The sequence below is a fragment of the Macrobrachium nipponense genome, chromosome 9 (assembly GCF_015104395.2).
Source record: "Macrobrachium nipponense isolate FS-2020 chromosome 9, ASM1510439v2, whole genome shotgun sequence".
Lineage (NCBI taxonomy): Eukaryota > Metazoa > Arthropoda > Malacostraca > Decapoda > Palaemonidae > Macrobrachium > Macrobrachium nipponense.
In genome coordinates, this window is record NC_061110.1 from 56,019,383 (window position 1) to 56,034,673 (window position 15,291).

At 43.2% G+C, this 15,291-nt stretch overlaps 2 protein-coding genes across 9 annotated transcripts in view; both read right to left on the reverse strand.

The window, feature by feature from the left end:
• The window catches only part of LOC135218361 (uncharacterized), a 237,567-nt gene that overhangs the window by 213,318 nt on the left and 8,958 nt on the right, over nucleotides 1-15,291 (reverse strand). Inside the window, exon 1 of one of the 6 annotated variants that reach the window (XM_064254603.1) lies at nucleotides 14,749-14,767. The exons of the other annotated variants lie outside the window; for them this stretch is intronic. The gene's annotated coding sequence lies outside the window, so the exon portion shown is untranslated. Of the gene's footprint in view, nucleotides 1-14,748; nucleotides 14,768-15,291 lie in introns of those variants that run through there. 6 annotated transcript variants of the gene reach the window in all.
• LOC135218362 (HSPB1-associated protein 1-like) overlaps nucleotides 3,934-15,291 on the reverse strand; it is a 20,107-nt gene continuing 8,749 nt past the window's right edge. For all 3 annotated transcript variants that reach the window (XM_064254608.1, XM_064254607.1, XM_064254610.1), the window contains exon 2: nucleotides 3,934-5,585. In XM_064254608.1, the coding sequence (XP_064110678.1) occupies nucleotides 4,089-5,576 (1,488 nt within the window). In that variant the 5' untranslated portion in view covers nucleotides 5,577-5,585 and the 3' untranslated portion in view covers nucleotides 3,934-4,088. The remainder of the gene's footprint in view (nucleotides 5,586-15,291) is intronic.

Here is a 15,291-nt window from a genome sequence, read left to right on the forward strand (position 1 = left end):
ATACACTCAAGCACCTGCATGTTAAGCGAGACAAGAGGAAAAGAATCCCTCTTGTTCAGTGATACTGCCAACCCTGTGGTGGTTGTCAAACAATACCCCTAGGCATCTCAAAATCAAAACTGGAAACTCTTGGGAGGCCCGAAAGACTCCTGAGTTTCAGGTTAATTAAGAGAAGATACTATTTGTCTCAGTCACATACTAGAAGAATTAACTTACATATATGTGCCTATTACTCAGACAGTGTAACTGAAACAGATGCATGTCACAAGGAGAACATTCAAGTATATTCGTAGGCTCCTCTTAATTGAGTGCCAGCCTAATTCTTCTTCACTTTAAAAGAAAAAAAAATAAGGACTGGAAGCAGACCTCCTTCATTTTCTAATGAAGAGAGCGAAAGTGAAGCTGTCCCAAAGGGAGGCTTCTACATAGTTCATGCCAAACTCGGAGTTCCCAAAAAATGGGACCACTGGAGAGGTGGAATTCAAACTTCTCGGTGATATCCATCCTGAACAGATTGAACGTATGTTCAGTGTGATTCTAAGATTGGACCAGGAACATAGTCTCTCGTATTCAAACTCTGGTGAGTAGATTCCATAGAGTTCCTTTTATCCCTCACTTCTGGTGTAACCCAGGAAGTAAAAAAAAAAAAAAAACCAAAAAAAAAAAAAAAAAATGAGTATACAGTCACGCCCTTACATTAAAGGGTGAGAATAAGTGATAAGGGTGTAAATACACCCTTGCTGCCAGCCCTTAATACACAAAGGAGAAAGGTGGCCAGCAAGGCTTATCACAAAAAATGGGTTTGTATATTAACTAATAATACCAATTCATTATTAATGTCAAACACAATATATTCAAAACATTTTAGAAACAATAATAGAAAGATTCAACCAGAAAACCGTGAGTATAACGACCAGTCAGTGAGAGCTCACAAACATACGTCTTCTCTTGAAGATGGCTGCCAGTAAATTTGGAGTTTACATCAGGGCAGGCGTGGCTCCCCACCTACCGGGCAGTAGTTATTGCCTAACCACCTTGTTAAAGAATTTAACAGCTGTAATCCCAGCTACTCCGCATGAAATTCCTATTGTAAAGGACCAAGGGTTTGTATATCGTGTAGGAACAACTAACATTCTTCCTCGGTAAACTCCTGCTGGAGCCAAAAACGCACTAAGCTGATGCAAAGAAAAGGCAATAAGCTGAGCAAAAGTTCAATAAAAACTGCAACAATCTAAACTGAGACTGCATTTCAACAGGTCCAACACACTTGTCAGTTTCGAGTTCCTCTCTTCACAGGAAAGAGAAAAGAAAACCAAATCTTCTACTGAAGATGGTATAAGAAGCACCGATTAAGTGCCTGTAACGCAAGAGATGGTATTCTGCAACTTCATAAAAAACCAGAAAACAAGCCCGAGCAGACCTAAAGGGAGCTGTCTGTGCCCAAGTACAAGAAAACTTATGAAACATGCTCTAATTGAAGGAGAAAGCTTGAGTTCTCTTCTCCAAATACTTAAAAGGGTGCTGAGATACTCAAAGACAAGCGAGACTTATTCTCGATATGCCCTCTTTCCTCAACTTACTGAGGATAGTAAAAAGCAACAATACACCAAACGCCAATCAAAATAAAGGCGATCCTCTGATTCAAACTTTTTCCATCAGGAGGCAACAGCTCGCAACACAACCCAACACCTGGCAACAGGAGGCGACACCAGCTGTGTACCTGCATCACATCCACGATTTGATGAAAGGGAGACAGGGAAATGCATTCTGAAGTGACTCAACACAAGTCCACACAAGTCAGCTGAGCAAAATAAAACAAGGCACTAAAAGAAAATGGGAAATGTTGGGGGATGGAGGGAAGAGGAGTTACAATGACTCTCCCAGCTTGTCCGAAAGCGAGTTCACATACTTGAGAGCATTCCCATACAACATCCTTAGAAAGGTATGTACATAGCTAGAATATCTAGCCTGGAAACAACAGATGAGATTTGTCGATAGCTCAAGAGTAAGCGCTATGTAAAGAATGAACTAGTACTGGATTTTGATGGAGAAAGAGAATAGGCAAGCAGACAAGGATTTCAAATGAGCCAAAGATGAAGAGACTGGTTAAATAATTGACTGAGTCGACATTAAATCAGAATAAGCAAAACTTGCTACAGACATTATTTTGAATAAAACTGTCTATAAGTAACTATATAATTAGTAATATTGGTACAGGCAGTCCCTGGTTGTCGGAGAGGGTTCCGTTCCGACAGCATGACAATACACAAAAATCGCCAATAACTGAAAATCCGTGATTTTTGGAGCTTATCGGTGCTGATAACCGGATGTCACCACCAATAACTGGACATGGGCTCCTCTGCTAGGTATGTATTGGCACCAGTACCTAATTATCGGTGATGATAAGAGGAAATAAGCAGCGAAAATCGCAGCATCACTAGAGAAGAATCATAGAATCGGATCGCAGATAACCAGGAACTGCCTGTACTAACAAACTCTTCCAACTGTCGCAGGGCAGTCCTAGGCTTGAGCTACAGATGGGCAAGGGCACCTACACCTTATCTCTTATAAGGGAAGGCAAAAATGATCGCACACTGTAGGGTGACCCGGACTGCTTCCCTAACCAATTCTGACAAACCTTTTCCTGAACCAAAAGGGGTGCAAAAGGCAGAACTAAAGAGGAATCCTCATTACTAACTAATGCATTAGCAAAGAAAAAGCCTAGACCGAGCATGGATAACTACAGACAAAACTTTTGAAACATACCTGGTGGAGAACAGGTGTACGAGACAGTGATTTGGGCAGCCATTCAATCTTTTGTTTTAATTTCGACTCGCCTATTAGCGTGGAGATATAAGCTAACTTTAACAGTTGGTAAGATTCATCATAAATATGTAATAAATACTCAATTATGTGTTACTTGACTTCAACCAGACATTCTCTCAATGAAAAAAATTTCAACTAAAGCCTAAAGACCCTAAAAAAGGAGAGCTCTCCGGAATGCCCACAAATTACGAGAGTAACCAGCAACTTCAGGGACTCTGAAATGAACTTCAGACCCCATAAAGACATTGCACAGGGCACAACCAACTAAAGGCTGGAAAAAGTGGAAAACATCCATTTTTTTTATCGTCATTGTGGGTGTCGCACAAGGAGACCAGATATGTGCTTTACTCTTCCCACTAAAATTCCAATGGACTGTTAAGGCATGAGGGAAGAATGGAAGGAGGTCTCCAAGTAACAATAGCAGGGGAAAAGGGGAAAAAATCCCTGACTGATGGCATTGATATGTGAAGACAACCAAAGGTGTTCTACTTCAAAAGAAGTTCCTTAAACACCCAAACCACTAAGGAAATGGAAACAAATATATTTGAAAATATTTCCCATAAGTATAAACACACACACACACTTGTTTCTTATACCTCTGATATACAGATCATCTTCATGGAAAAAAATACAAGCAACCAAAGTAGACCCCATGACCAACAGGCATCCATGCTGATCTCCTGTTCTGACAGCTGCCACAGTATAATAGTAGTAATGGTCCACTCAGATGAGTGGCCAAGTCTCTCTCTCTCTCTCTCTCTCTCTCTCTCTCTCTCTCTCTCTCTCTCTCTCTCTCTCTCTCTCTCTCATTACCAAACTTCAACAACCAAAGCAGCTGTTATTGGAGATACATCTAAATACATATTAGTTTGTATTCTTACAGACATAAATACTAATGGTATAATGATGGTGCTCATATAGAAAACCTTTAAGTGTTATACTTAACAAAAATAAGCTTCTGAAAATGGGTATTTTTCATTTTACGGCATCAAATTAATCCAAAGGATTCACCTATGACTTGGGAAAATGTCTTCCCAGTTGCTGACTTAAGTGCTAATACCATACTTAGTATATAACTGGGAACATTAAATTTATGAAACTACATCATCATAAAAATAAAAGGTATATTTAATAAAGCTCAACTCTAAAAATTATTGACATTATTAACTGTATTTGAAAAATAAGTCATAAATAATACAATAAGCATATCACCAGGGATAAAAACTATAAAATTCTCAAAATTAAAAATGTATGGTTCAAAACTATTTCTTTTGCAATTTCTCATCAATAACCTTCTTTATAAGGTCTATCACTCTGCCATCACTTAAACTATCTACCAAAATCTTAAGATGATTTAAGCTGACATTTCCATCTTCATGATTTTCATTCTGTTTCATTGGAGGTTTTAAGTTTTTCTCATTTTTTAACCAAGTTACAGATTTCTCATATTCACTTTTGATATCGCTCCCTAAAACAGAAGAAATATAAGCCTCAAATGATAGCTTAGGAACTTTTTCAACACCATGGTCTATGCACCAAGCTAAGTTACTCCAGTTCAGTGTAAATAAATGGTGGTTTGTATCACTGCTTGAGCTTGCAGAACTGCTTGTACTTTTATCGAATAACATCTTTTTACTAGATATAACAGAATACTTTACATTATCTGAACACTCAAAGTCATCACTGGCATCTGTCTGCTCTAGACTATCAGCTTCTTGGAAAACTTTAGAAGCCAATAACTTTAAAAGATCTGATGAGGTCATAGTAGCAACATTTATCATGTTAGGGTTTAATACAGAACTCACATAATCCACTGACTCAACCCCATGACAAAGACTTCCAACTTGATACATCACAAGTGCTTCTTTTACACGCTCTTCATGATCAGATGGCAACTCTAACCATGTGTTTATACTTATTGAAAATTCAAGATTTTCAACAAAGTGCCACCACTGATTTGGTACAAACAATACATCTCCTGGCTCCAGTGTGATAACATATGGTGTAGTTGAACACAATTCAGGATGCGTGATAAGACAAGGATGAGGAAAGCCAACCTGACTGTATATACTGGACTCCTCATATGGTATGCGTGTAGGAGATAAATACTGGGACTGAGTTTTTGGAAACAAAATCCAACGCTTCTTCCCATGAACCTGGGCAACAAGATTACAACCATAAGTATCTATATGGCACGGAGTATTTGCTCCAGCTGTGCCTATCCACAATGTGCTGTCTTGGATACCCCTTCCAGGAAACCCAAACATTCCCCAATCTATAAAGTCTTTCATTTCATCCTGGTGCTCTAGGTCCTTCATATAAAAGTAATCAAAATAAGCCCAGTGACTATCAGAATTCACTTCTTGACCACAGGCAGTATGACAATCTGTAAAGCCATCTGACCATCTAAGAAACTTTTCAAATGACATGGTACCCTTTAAACAAGTAGTTTCCCACTGTGGAGCTGAGAGCACTGTATCAAAGTTTATTCTTGTACCTATTCGGAAATGAAGATCCTTGTCTTCAAACAGCTTCCCCCATGCTTTTGCATCCCACTCCAGACACTTCCAAGGGGAATTCCTTTCATCTGACACTTCCAGTGGCATAATGTACCCATGGAATACTAAAGGCTCTTTCACATCACAGAAGAGAGCTCTTCTAATTTCACGTGGATTAATATTGTGTTTTTTCAAAGAATGTAACTTCTTCTCACTACCACTACAAAGTCTTTTAGCCTGTGGTTCGGCCATTTCACCCACCTGTAAAGAGAAAAAAATAAATGTGGGTTATCAGACCAACAATCATTCTAATTCAAATTACAACAAACTATCTGCAATATTAACTACTACAGTGGGAATACTACTGCACAAAGTACATTTCAAATCAATCTTGCAGTGACTTTTTGTTGGTTTTTGTTGACAAAATAGTAAAAACTTATACTAATCATTGGAATTATTTCACAGTAAATAATATAATCTTTCATGATAAAATTTATCATTTGGATACCTACCTACTGTTAAAGTTAGCTCGTATCTCAACGCCGATAGGCGAGTCGGCATTCAAACAAAAGAAAACTGATCGCTTGACTGACCCGGAAGACTGTCTAGTTCACCTGTTCACCAGCTGTGTTTGAATGTTTTAGCCTTAGTCAGCATTCTCCTAAAAGTCCAATAAATGTGGGGGGAGCTGGGTGGGGTCTACTTTAACAGTAAGTAAGTAGTATCATGAAAATTTATATTATTTGTGATGAATCTTACCTACTGTTAAAGTTAGCCGATTGCCACATTGAGAAAAAGGATGGTGGGTAGTGCAGCTAGACAAATTCCGCTCAGCCAAGCAAGCTAAGAGCTTCTTGTATGAAACCTAAAACATTCTTACATGGTCAGGAATCCTTCCTGGATAATACTGCCACCAGGAGGTGGATTCCATTCAGGGTGCAAGGCTCTCGTGTGTGCAATCAAGAGCAGCCTTGCCGAGAAAACTGCTTCATTTTCAGTCAGAATAAATAGAAGTGGCATGGTGGGACCCCTGTGCCTGGGTCTGAAAACCCAAAAAAATGACAGTCAATTACAAAATAAATACCAATGATACAAAGGTATGCTCCTGTACAACAAATGTACCTTCATACTCCCCAAAAAACCAACACCCGGGATCAAAATAAAGCCTAAAAGATTGCTCTTTCTCTCGGTTCAGGAAAAGACTTTACCCAACACCTTGAACACCTTAAAAAGACTTCACAAAGTGCTCCAATTCTGCAGAAGAGAAGAAAATTTTGGCCGAAGCGAAGGCTGTGTGACGAGAAGAGTCGATGAGGCTAGAGAAGTCCTCTTGGGAGGAGGCTTCTTCGGTAGCGTAAGGCCCATAGGTTCTCTTGATCAAATGAGAGAAAGAAGTGCAAACACAGCCTTCCCTTGCTCTCTCTTTACTGAGAGCCACTCCGTGACAACCGTCATGGCTTTCTTAGACGAGGTAGCAAGCACCATCTTGGGAAGGAGAAATCGAGCAGTCTTCGACATAAGGAATATGGAGGCAAGAGAGGATGGAATAGCTTGCCCGAAGAAGCCAGGATATTTCTCTTAAAGAAAATAAAGGAGAATTGTATGCAGTAAGTTGTGCAATCTTGTTCCGCATCCACTTCGTCTTCCAAAGGAACTGGAGACAGGTCAGTAGCAGTCTTGGTGGTACCTCCTGATATAATTCAGGATCTCTGTAAGATGATCCTTGAATGGAGTGAGAGAGGAGTTATTCGATTCTGAAGCGCAAGCTTCTTGTTGCCAATGAGAGAAGTGTCCAGAAGAAGAAAGGACTGAGTGTTGCAAGTCCATAGCAGACACACATCATGACCAGGAGTGGGAGCAGGAAGTGTGGGAGTGAGAGCAGGAAGCACAAAAGCAAGAGCTGGGTATGTGGAAGCCCATGGTGGGCACGCAGGAGCTAGAGATGGGAGTGCGCCCAGGACTGGGCTTTCAGGGGTGGGAGCCTCGTGACGAGACATGGGCTCGGACAAAAAGTGACTAGCATGGGGCTTCTGGCGCTTAGCATCCTAGGGAGAACAAGGCACAAATGAATCCCATGGATCAGTAGGCAACTGCATAGGTACAAAAACTGAGGGATCTACCCTGTAGCTGCACAGAGGAAGAGCGACGTCGAGGTGTCCTTATGCTGCTTGATCGGCACAGGAGACTCGGGAGCTGAATCCAGCATATGAGTTTTCAATGGCCTAGAAGAGTTGAGGTAGTGTCTACGACGCCCGTGATCAGACTCCAAATTTGAACTGGAAGATAAGCAGCATACATCCACTGACATGTCTTTCCAACGGAAAAAGAAACAACAGGATCGACAGAGGGGGCAGCAACCTGGAGGCAAACCCCATCAGTCTCCCTTGGACCTCTGGTATGTCTTCTCCCTAGTGAAGGTGAGCGGGAGAGTGACCTTCATCTAGGAGAACTGATGGGACAGGAAACCACCTCCTCCACTGAAACTTCACTGGACACTATCACTGTTCCCTTTGTTACCACAAACATTCTCAAACTTGTCCATGAAGACTCAAAGGGGCACCCCTAACTCAAAGACATAACTTACAACTAAGTTAAACATATCAAAATGATATTGTTATGATACAATAAAGTTTTATACATACTTACCTGGCAGATATACACTTAGCTATTAGACTCCGTTGCCCGACAGAAATTCGAATTTCGCGCACACGCTACCAGTAGGTCAGGTGATCTACCTGCCTGCCGCTGGGTGGCAGGAATAGGAACCATTCCCGTTTTCTATCATATTTTCTCTATACCGCCTGTCTCCTGAGAGGAGGTAGGGTGGGTATAAATCGTATATATCTGCCAGGTAAGTATGTAGTATAAAACTTTATTGTATCATAACAATATCATTTTTATACATTCAACTTACCTGTCAGATATATACTTAGCTGATTCACACCAATGGAGGAGGGTAAGAGACAGCTAATTACAGATTTAAACAGGAATCACAACATACGTTGTAGGTAATAAATAAATAAAACCTTGGTTCCTACCTGATTAGACTGAAGACTTCATGAATACTATCCAGGAGTCTGCTCAGTCTCAAGAGCCTCGGCGAGATATTGATCTATGGCTAAGAGTTCTTGTAGGTCTGCCAAAGGGGTCTTATCCGCTTACTCGGCAGAGCCTGGAAGGACTATGTCAATGGGTGCTGATCCACTTACTTGACAAGAACCTTATTCAAGGAGCACAACACCGATCCCGATCACCTTAACCTAACCACTGTGTTAGTTCTAAGATTGCAAGGAGTTATCCCCGAACTCCTTGCAAACAACCACAAACTCGAAACACCAACATTCTTACACGCAAAAGTACAAAAATAATAATAAAAAAAAAATTTTTGTACAACCTGGCCAGTAAGACGCATTCCTGATTCCTTACTGACTAAAGCAACGGCCGCCTGTGCGACAACAAGCACTCTCGTCAGTAGAAAACCAAAAACCCGTCTCACAAGGCAGGTCTATGTACAATCATCAAAAATAAATTATTAAAATTTTCTTAAGGATCGGTATGTGTTCCAAGTCCCAGCACTGTATCCGCTGACACAAAAGGCCCTAGAGAGAAGCACTTCTCATAGGTCACTTTAACGTCTTTAAGATAGTGAGATGCGAAAACTGAACTACACCTCCAGTAAGTCGCATCTAAAATGTCTTTTAAAGACATGTTTTTATGAAAGGCTAAGGAAGTGGCTACAGCTCTTACCTCGTGAGCCTTCACTCGAAGAGTCTTGAAAGAGTTATCTGTGCAGTTATTATGAGCTTCTGTAATAATGCTCCTTACAAAAAATGCTAATGGGTCTACTAGGATCCCGTACTGCGCACCATAAACTTTGTTTACATCCCCCGAGTTCGTTCTTCTTCTTTAGATAGAACTTCAGGGCTCGAACTGGACATAATGATCTTTCCAATTCTTCTCCCACTAGATTTGAAAGACCTTTAACTTCAAAACTCTTTGGCCAAGGTTTTGAAGGGTTCTCGTTCTTGGCCAGAAACAGAGTCTGGAAAGAACAAATAGCTGCATCTCTCTTAAATCCCACTCGAGAATCAAGAGCGTGGATTTCACTAGTTCTTTTCGCAGTCGCTAGTGACAATAAGAAAATACATTTCCTCGTTAAATCTCTAAACGACGCTTTGTGAGGAGGCTCAAATCTATCCGATGATAGGAATTTAAGTACCACATCCAAGTTCCAGTTCGGAGTACGAGGAGAAATGGTTTTCGAGGTTTCGAATGACCTTATAAGGTCATGAAAATCCTTATCTTCTGCTATGTTTAAGCCTCTGTTCCTAAACACCGCAGAGAGCATGCTTCGATAGCCTTTGATGGTTGACACCGATAACTGCGATTCCTCTCTAAGGAATATCAGGAAGTCAGCAATGTTGGTCACAGAAGTATCGGAGGAGGACAGCTTCTTCTTTCTACACCATCTGAAAACATCCCACTTAGATTGATAGACCCGAATAGTTGAGGATCTTCGGGCTCTAGCAATTGCCTTTGAAGCTTTGCTTGAAAAGCCTCTCGCTCTGACAAGTCTTTCGATAGTCGAAAGGCAGTCAGAGCGAGAGCGGGGAGGTTTTGATGATACCTCTCAAAGTGGGGTTGTTTGAGAAGATCTCTCCTGTTTGGAAGAGATCTTGGGAAGTCCACTGTCCATTCCTGTACCTCTGTGAACCAATCTTGAGACGGCCAAAAGGGGGCGACGAGGGTTAGTCTCGTCCCTTTTGAAGCCACAAACTTCTTTAATACCACTCCTAACATTTTGAAGGGGGGAAATGCGTAGGCATCTAGGCCTGCCCAATCCAGCAGCATGGCATCCACTGCTATCGCTCTCGGGTCTTCCACCGAGGAGCAGAAGTTCTCTATCCTCCTGGATAGGAAGGTGGCAAATAGGTCTATTTGTGGTCTGCCCCACAGGGACCACAGACTCTGACAAACTTGATCGTGAAGAGTCCACTCTGTGGGAAGAACTTGGTATGACCTGCTTAGCCTGTCTGCTCTCACATTTTTCTCTCCTTTCACGAATCTCGTAAGGAGGGTAACATTCTTTTCTTTCGTCCAATATAACAGATCTCTCGTTAGTTGGAATAGAGAAAATGAGTGAGTCCCCCCTGTTTCTTGATATAGGCCATCGCCGTGGTACTGTCCGCGTTGACCTGTACTACTTGACCTTTTACCTCTGGTTCGAAGGATATGAGAGCTAGGAGAACAGCGTAAAGTTCCTTGGCATTTATATGCCAGGCTTCCTGTTCCTTTCTCCATAGGCCTGACACTTCTTTGGCCCTAGAGTCGCCCCCCATCCCTTCTCTGAAGCGTCTGAGAACAAGATTAGGTTTGGGTTCCGAACCTCTAGAGACAAGCCCTCGTTCTTTTCCAGGGGTATCAGCCACCACTTTAGATGAGTCTTCACCTCCAATGGAATCACGAAAGTGTCTGATAGTTGTCCGTTCTTCCAACTCCAAATTCTTCTTAAGAAGAATTGAAGCGGGCGTAGGTGGAGTCTTCCTAGGGAAATGAACTGCTCTAGTGAGGAAAGGGTTCCCAGAAGGCTTAACCATTCCCTTACTGAACTTCATTCTTTCCCTAGGAAGCTCGAGACTTTCTGCAAGCCCCGAACAAGTCTGTCCTGGGAGGGAAAAGCCCGAAAACCCCGAGAATCCATCCGAATCCCCAGATAAACTAAGTTCTGGCTGGGGATCATCTGGGATTTCTCGAGGTTCACGAGTAATCCTAAGGATTTCATCAGGTCCAAAGTAGTTTGCAGGTCCTCCAAACATTGTTTCTCCGACTTGGCTCGGATTAGCCAATCGTCGAGATACAGAGAGATGTTGATCCCTTCTAGATGAAGCCATTTGGCCACGTTCCTCATTAGATACGTAAATACCTGAGGAGCGGTGGATAGGCCGAAGCACAAGGCCCTGAACTGAAAGATCTTTCCTTGTATCACAAATCTGAGATACTTTCTTGACGATGGGTGAATCGGGACATGAAAGTAGGCATCCTGAAGGTCCAGGGAGACCATCCAATCTCCCTGACGCAGGGCTGACAGAACCGAAGCTGAAGTTTCCATGGAGAACTTCTTTTTCTCCACGCAACGGTTCAGAATGCTTACGTCCAGAACGGGTCTCCATCCCCCTGAAGCCTTTGGTACTAAGAAAAGGCGGTTGTAAAACCCCGGGGAGTGTGGATCCTGTACTATTTCTATTGCTTCCTTGTCCCTCATCAAGACCACCGTCTGGAGTCTCTCTCTCAGAACAGGGTCCTTGTACCTCGCCGACAATTCCTTCGGAGATGTTGCCAAAGGAGGTCTGTCTACGAAGGGAATGATGTAACCCTTCTGTAGAACAGACAGAGTCCAGGGATCTGCTTCTCTTACGGCCCACGCTTCCACAAAGTGTTGAAGCCTGGCTCCTACATGTGTTTGGAGGACATGGCTGCTATTTGCTCTTCTTAAACGAGCGGAAGGAAGACCTTCCTCGTTTGTCAAATGCCTTTCTCTTCGTAGGAGGTCGAGTCGAAGAGCCTCCACGAAAGGGCACAATAGGAGTGCGCACAGCCTTCTTAGGGATAGGTACTGCAGGCCTATTCTTCTTAGTGGACTGTACCAGAAGATCCTGAGTGGCTTTTTCAGAAAGGGATCTTGATATGTCCTTTACTAAAAGCGAAGGAAACAAGTGATCCAACAGAGGTGAGAATAGTAGAGCGGACCTCTGTGAAGGAGACACTCCTTTCGTCAAAAATGAACCGTAAAGGGATCTCTTTTTGACGACTCCAGATCCGAAAAGAGAAGCCAACTCCCCAGATCCATCCTGCACAGCCTTATCCATACATGATAGGATACTGTGTAAGGCTTCAGGATCAAGAAAATCTGGTTCTCTCGTCTTCTTAGCCAGCACCCCAAGGGACCAATCCAGGAAGTTGAACACCTCTAAGACGTGGAAAATTCCCTTAAGGTGCTGATCCAATTCTGACATACTCCACGACGCTTTTGCCGAGTTCAGAGAGTGTCTTCTAGCCGATTCTACTAGGCTAGAGAAATCGGATTCAGCAGAAGAAGGGAGCATCAGGCCCATAGCTTCTTCGGTCTTATACCAAATACCTCTCCTGCCTGCAAGCTTGGAGGGAGTAGAGCAAAAAACTGTCCTTAGTGACTCCTTCTTAGAAAGAAACCAAGAATCTAGGGATTGCAGAGCCTTTTTCATTGAAATCGCAGGCTTCATTTTCAGAAACGAAGAGGATTTCGGTGTCTTCGTACTAGAGAACAGCGATCTCGGTGCAGGAGGAGCAGCAGGACTAAGTGAATCCCCAAATTCTTGCAGAAGAAGCGAGGCTAATACTTTATAATTAGAAAGTCCCTCGCCGGTAGAAACCTCTTCTTCAGAAACATCTTCGAGTCCGAGGTTCGATGGGGAACGATCTCTCCTGGAAGAATCTCTATCATGAGATTTAGGATCCCTAGGAGAAATACTCCTTGTAGGGGAAGGACTATGTAATTCCACCGAAAACCTCTGCGAGGTAGAGGTGGATACCGTCACCTATGAAGGCACAATTTTTTTCTCAGCAGATCTTCTATGTGTCCGAGAAGGAGAAACAATCCCTCGAGAATCAAAGTCCTTGTTACAGGAAGGCGCCTCACGCCTGACTGGCTCGCGCTTGGCTGGCGCCTCGCGCCTGGCTGGCTCCTCGCGCCTGACTGGCACTTCGTGCCTGGCTGGCTCCTCGCGCCTGGATAGCGCCTCGCGCCTGGCTGGCGCCTCGCGCTTGGTTAGCGCTTCGTGCCTGGCAGGCTCCTCGCGCCTGGCTGGCGTTCGCGCCTGGCTGGCTCCTCGCGCCTGGCTGGCGCCTCGCGCCTGTCTGGCTCCTCGCGCCCGTCTGGCTCCTCGCGCCCGGCTGGCTCCTCGCGCCTGGCTGGCGCCACGCGCCTAGCTGGCGCCTTGCGCCTGACAGGAGAAAGGATCTTGCTAGGTCTGTGAAAGACTGAAGAATCCGACTCAATGTCTGATGAGGACAAATCTTGATGGCGAGTCTGACCAACCGAAGGCCTAGATTTCTTTATAGCCAGGAAAGCATCTTTCCTTCTAGGAGGGTCTCTTGATAGAACTCCCACAAGAGAAGCGATAGAATCCTGCATGTTTCGTAAGATCCTAGTCGTTTCCATATCCCTATCCAAAGGAGGAGAAGGAGATCGATCCTTCTCAGGTTCTCATGAGTCTTACTTTCTGAAGGAAGGTCCTCCGGAAAAGGTTCAGGACTCAAGTTGATCCTGGACTCATCAAAGCCTCTTTTCAGGGGGCGTGAAAGATCCGCAGATCTCCAACCTCTCTTAGGAGAAGAATTCTCCGAAAAAGAGAAACACTCACGAAGAACGCTTTTCGATAGCGTTCTCTGACATTCTGTGGTGATACAGAAACTGCCGAAGGGACGTCTGACTGGTGGGGATCCTCCACAACCTCCTTACGGCTTTTGACATTCCTTCTCCTCTGGGCTTGGGAGCTTGAAAGAGGTCTAGGCCTGGGAGCGTTGTGGAGCCAATCAGACACCCCCCTCCACTGCACTGGGGACACTTAGGATCACTATCCACAAGCACTGAATAAATCACTTTGCTTACCTTCAATCGCCGCCATTTTGTTTTCCATTTTTTTAAGGGCGGCCTTTCTTTAAAGATTTAGCAATCTCCGATGCAGAATCTGTTGGTTCTATCACAGGAGCAGAAACTACAACATTAGAGGGAGCAGTTAATGGAGAAGAGGGTATAAAATTACTAATAACCTCGCTAGATACAGAACTAGGCAAGGCTTTGGAAGGAGACTTCCTCACCCTGTCTCTTTCTAACTTCTTCAAATAAGAAGTTAGAGACTTCCATTCTTCCACACTCAAACCCTCGCATTCATTACAAGTGTTATTATAAGAGCATTCATACTTCCTACGTTTCTTACAAATAGTATGAGGATCAACCGATGCTTTCGGCATCCTTACTTGCAGCCCTCATTCACATACATTCTCACCACACTTCCAGAGTCAGACATCATGTTGAACAATCCAAAACAATCCAAATACGTCACCAAAAAGTCCAAACGAAGATCAATTGCGATGCAAAATACGAATCCAGCCGGAGATACCCACAACGATGTTGCCAGTATGGCCAACAGAGAAAATATGTTAGAAAACGGGAATGGTTCCTATTCCTGCCACCCAGCGGCAGGCAGGTAGATCACCTGACCTACCAGTAGCGTGTGCGCGAAATTCGAATTTCTGTCGGGCGACGGAGTCTAATAGCTAAGTATATATCTGACAGGTAAGTTGAATGTATAAAAATGATATTTCTATGATAAAATAAAGTTTCACATATACTTACCGAACAGTTACATAGCTTATAGCTTCTTACCTGCAGCAGTCGAAATTCAAATTGTTGGCGCCAGCGGCGTTGCTATCTTAAGTATAGGTGATACAAGAACCCGCCCACATCCGGGAACCTGGGTACTGCTAGCCTTCTACCGTCAAGTTTTCGTTTAGCCGACACGTCCATCTGTGGGAGGTGGTGGGCTTTTGATTATGTAACTGTTCGGTAAGTATAGCTGAAACTGATTTTATCATCAAAATGAAATCATTTTATTATTCAAAATAAAAGAAGTTTTATTGTATACTTACCGAACAATGATAGAGCCGTGATTTTCCACGAGCGGCAGGATACTAAATTCAAATTTGAGCGCGTCGGCGTCGCCAACACTGGTGGTGATGACGTCATCTCCCTCCACTCGCGGGAGAACCAGGTACAACTGCCCAGGTGAATCCAATTCTTTCTGCCCGTCCGTCCACCTAAGGGGAGGAGGGTGGGGTATAATCATAATTGTTCGTAAGTAAACAATAAAACTTCATTTTAATAATGAAAATTTCATTTTTATTGTAGTGTCTTACCGAACAATTATAG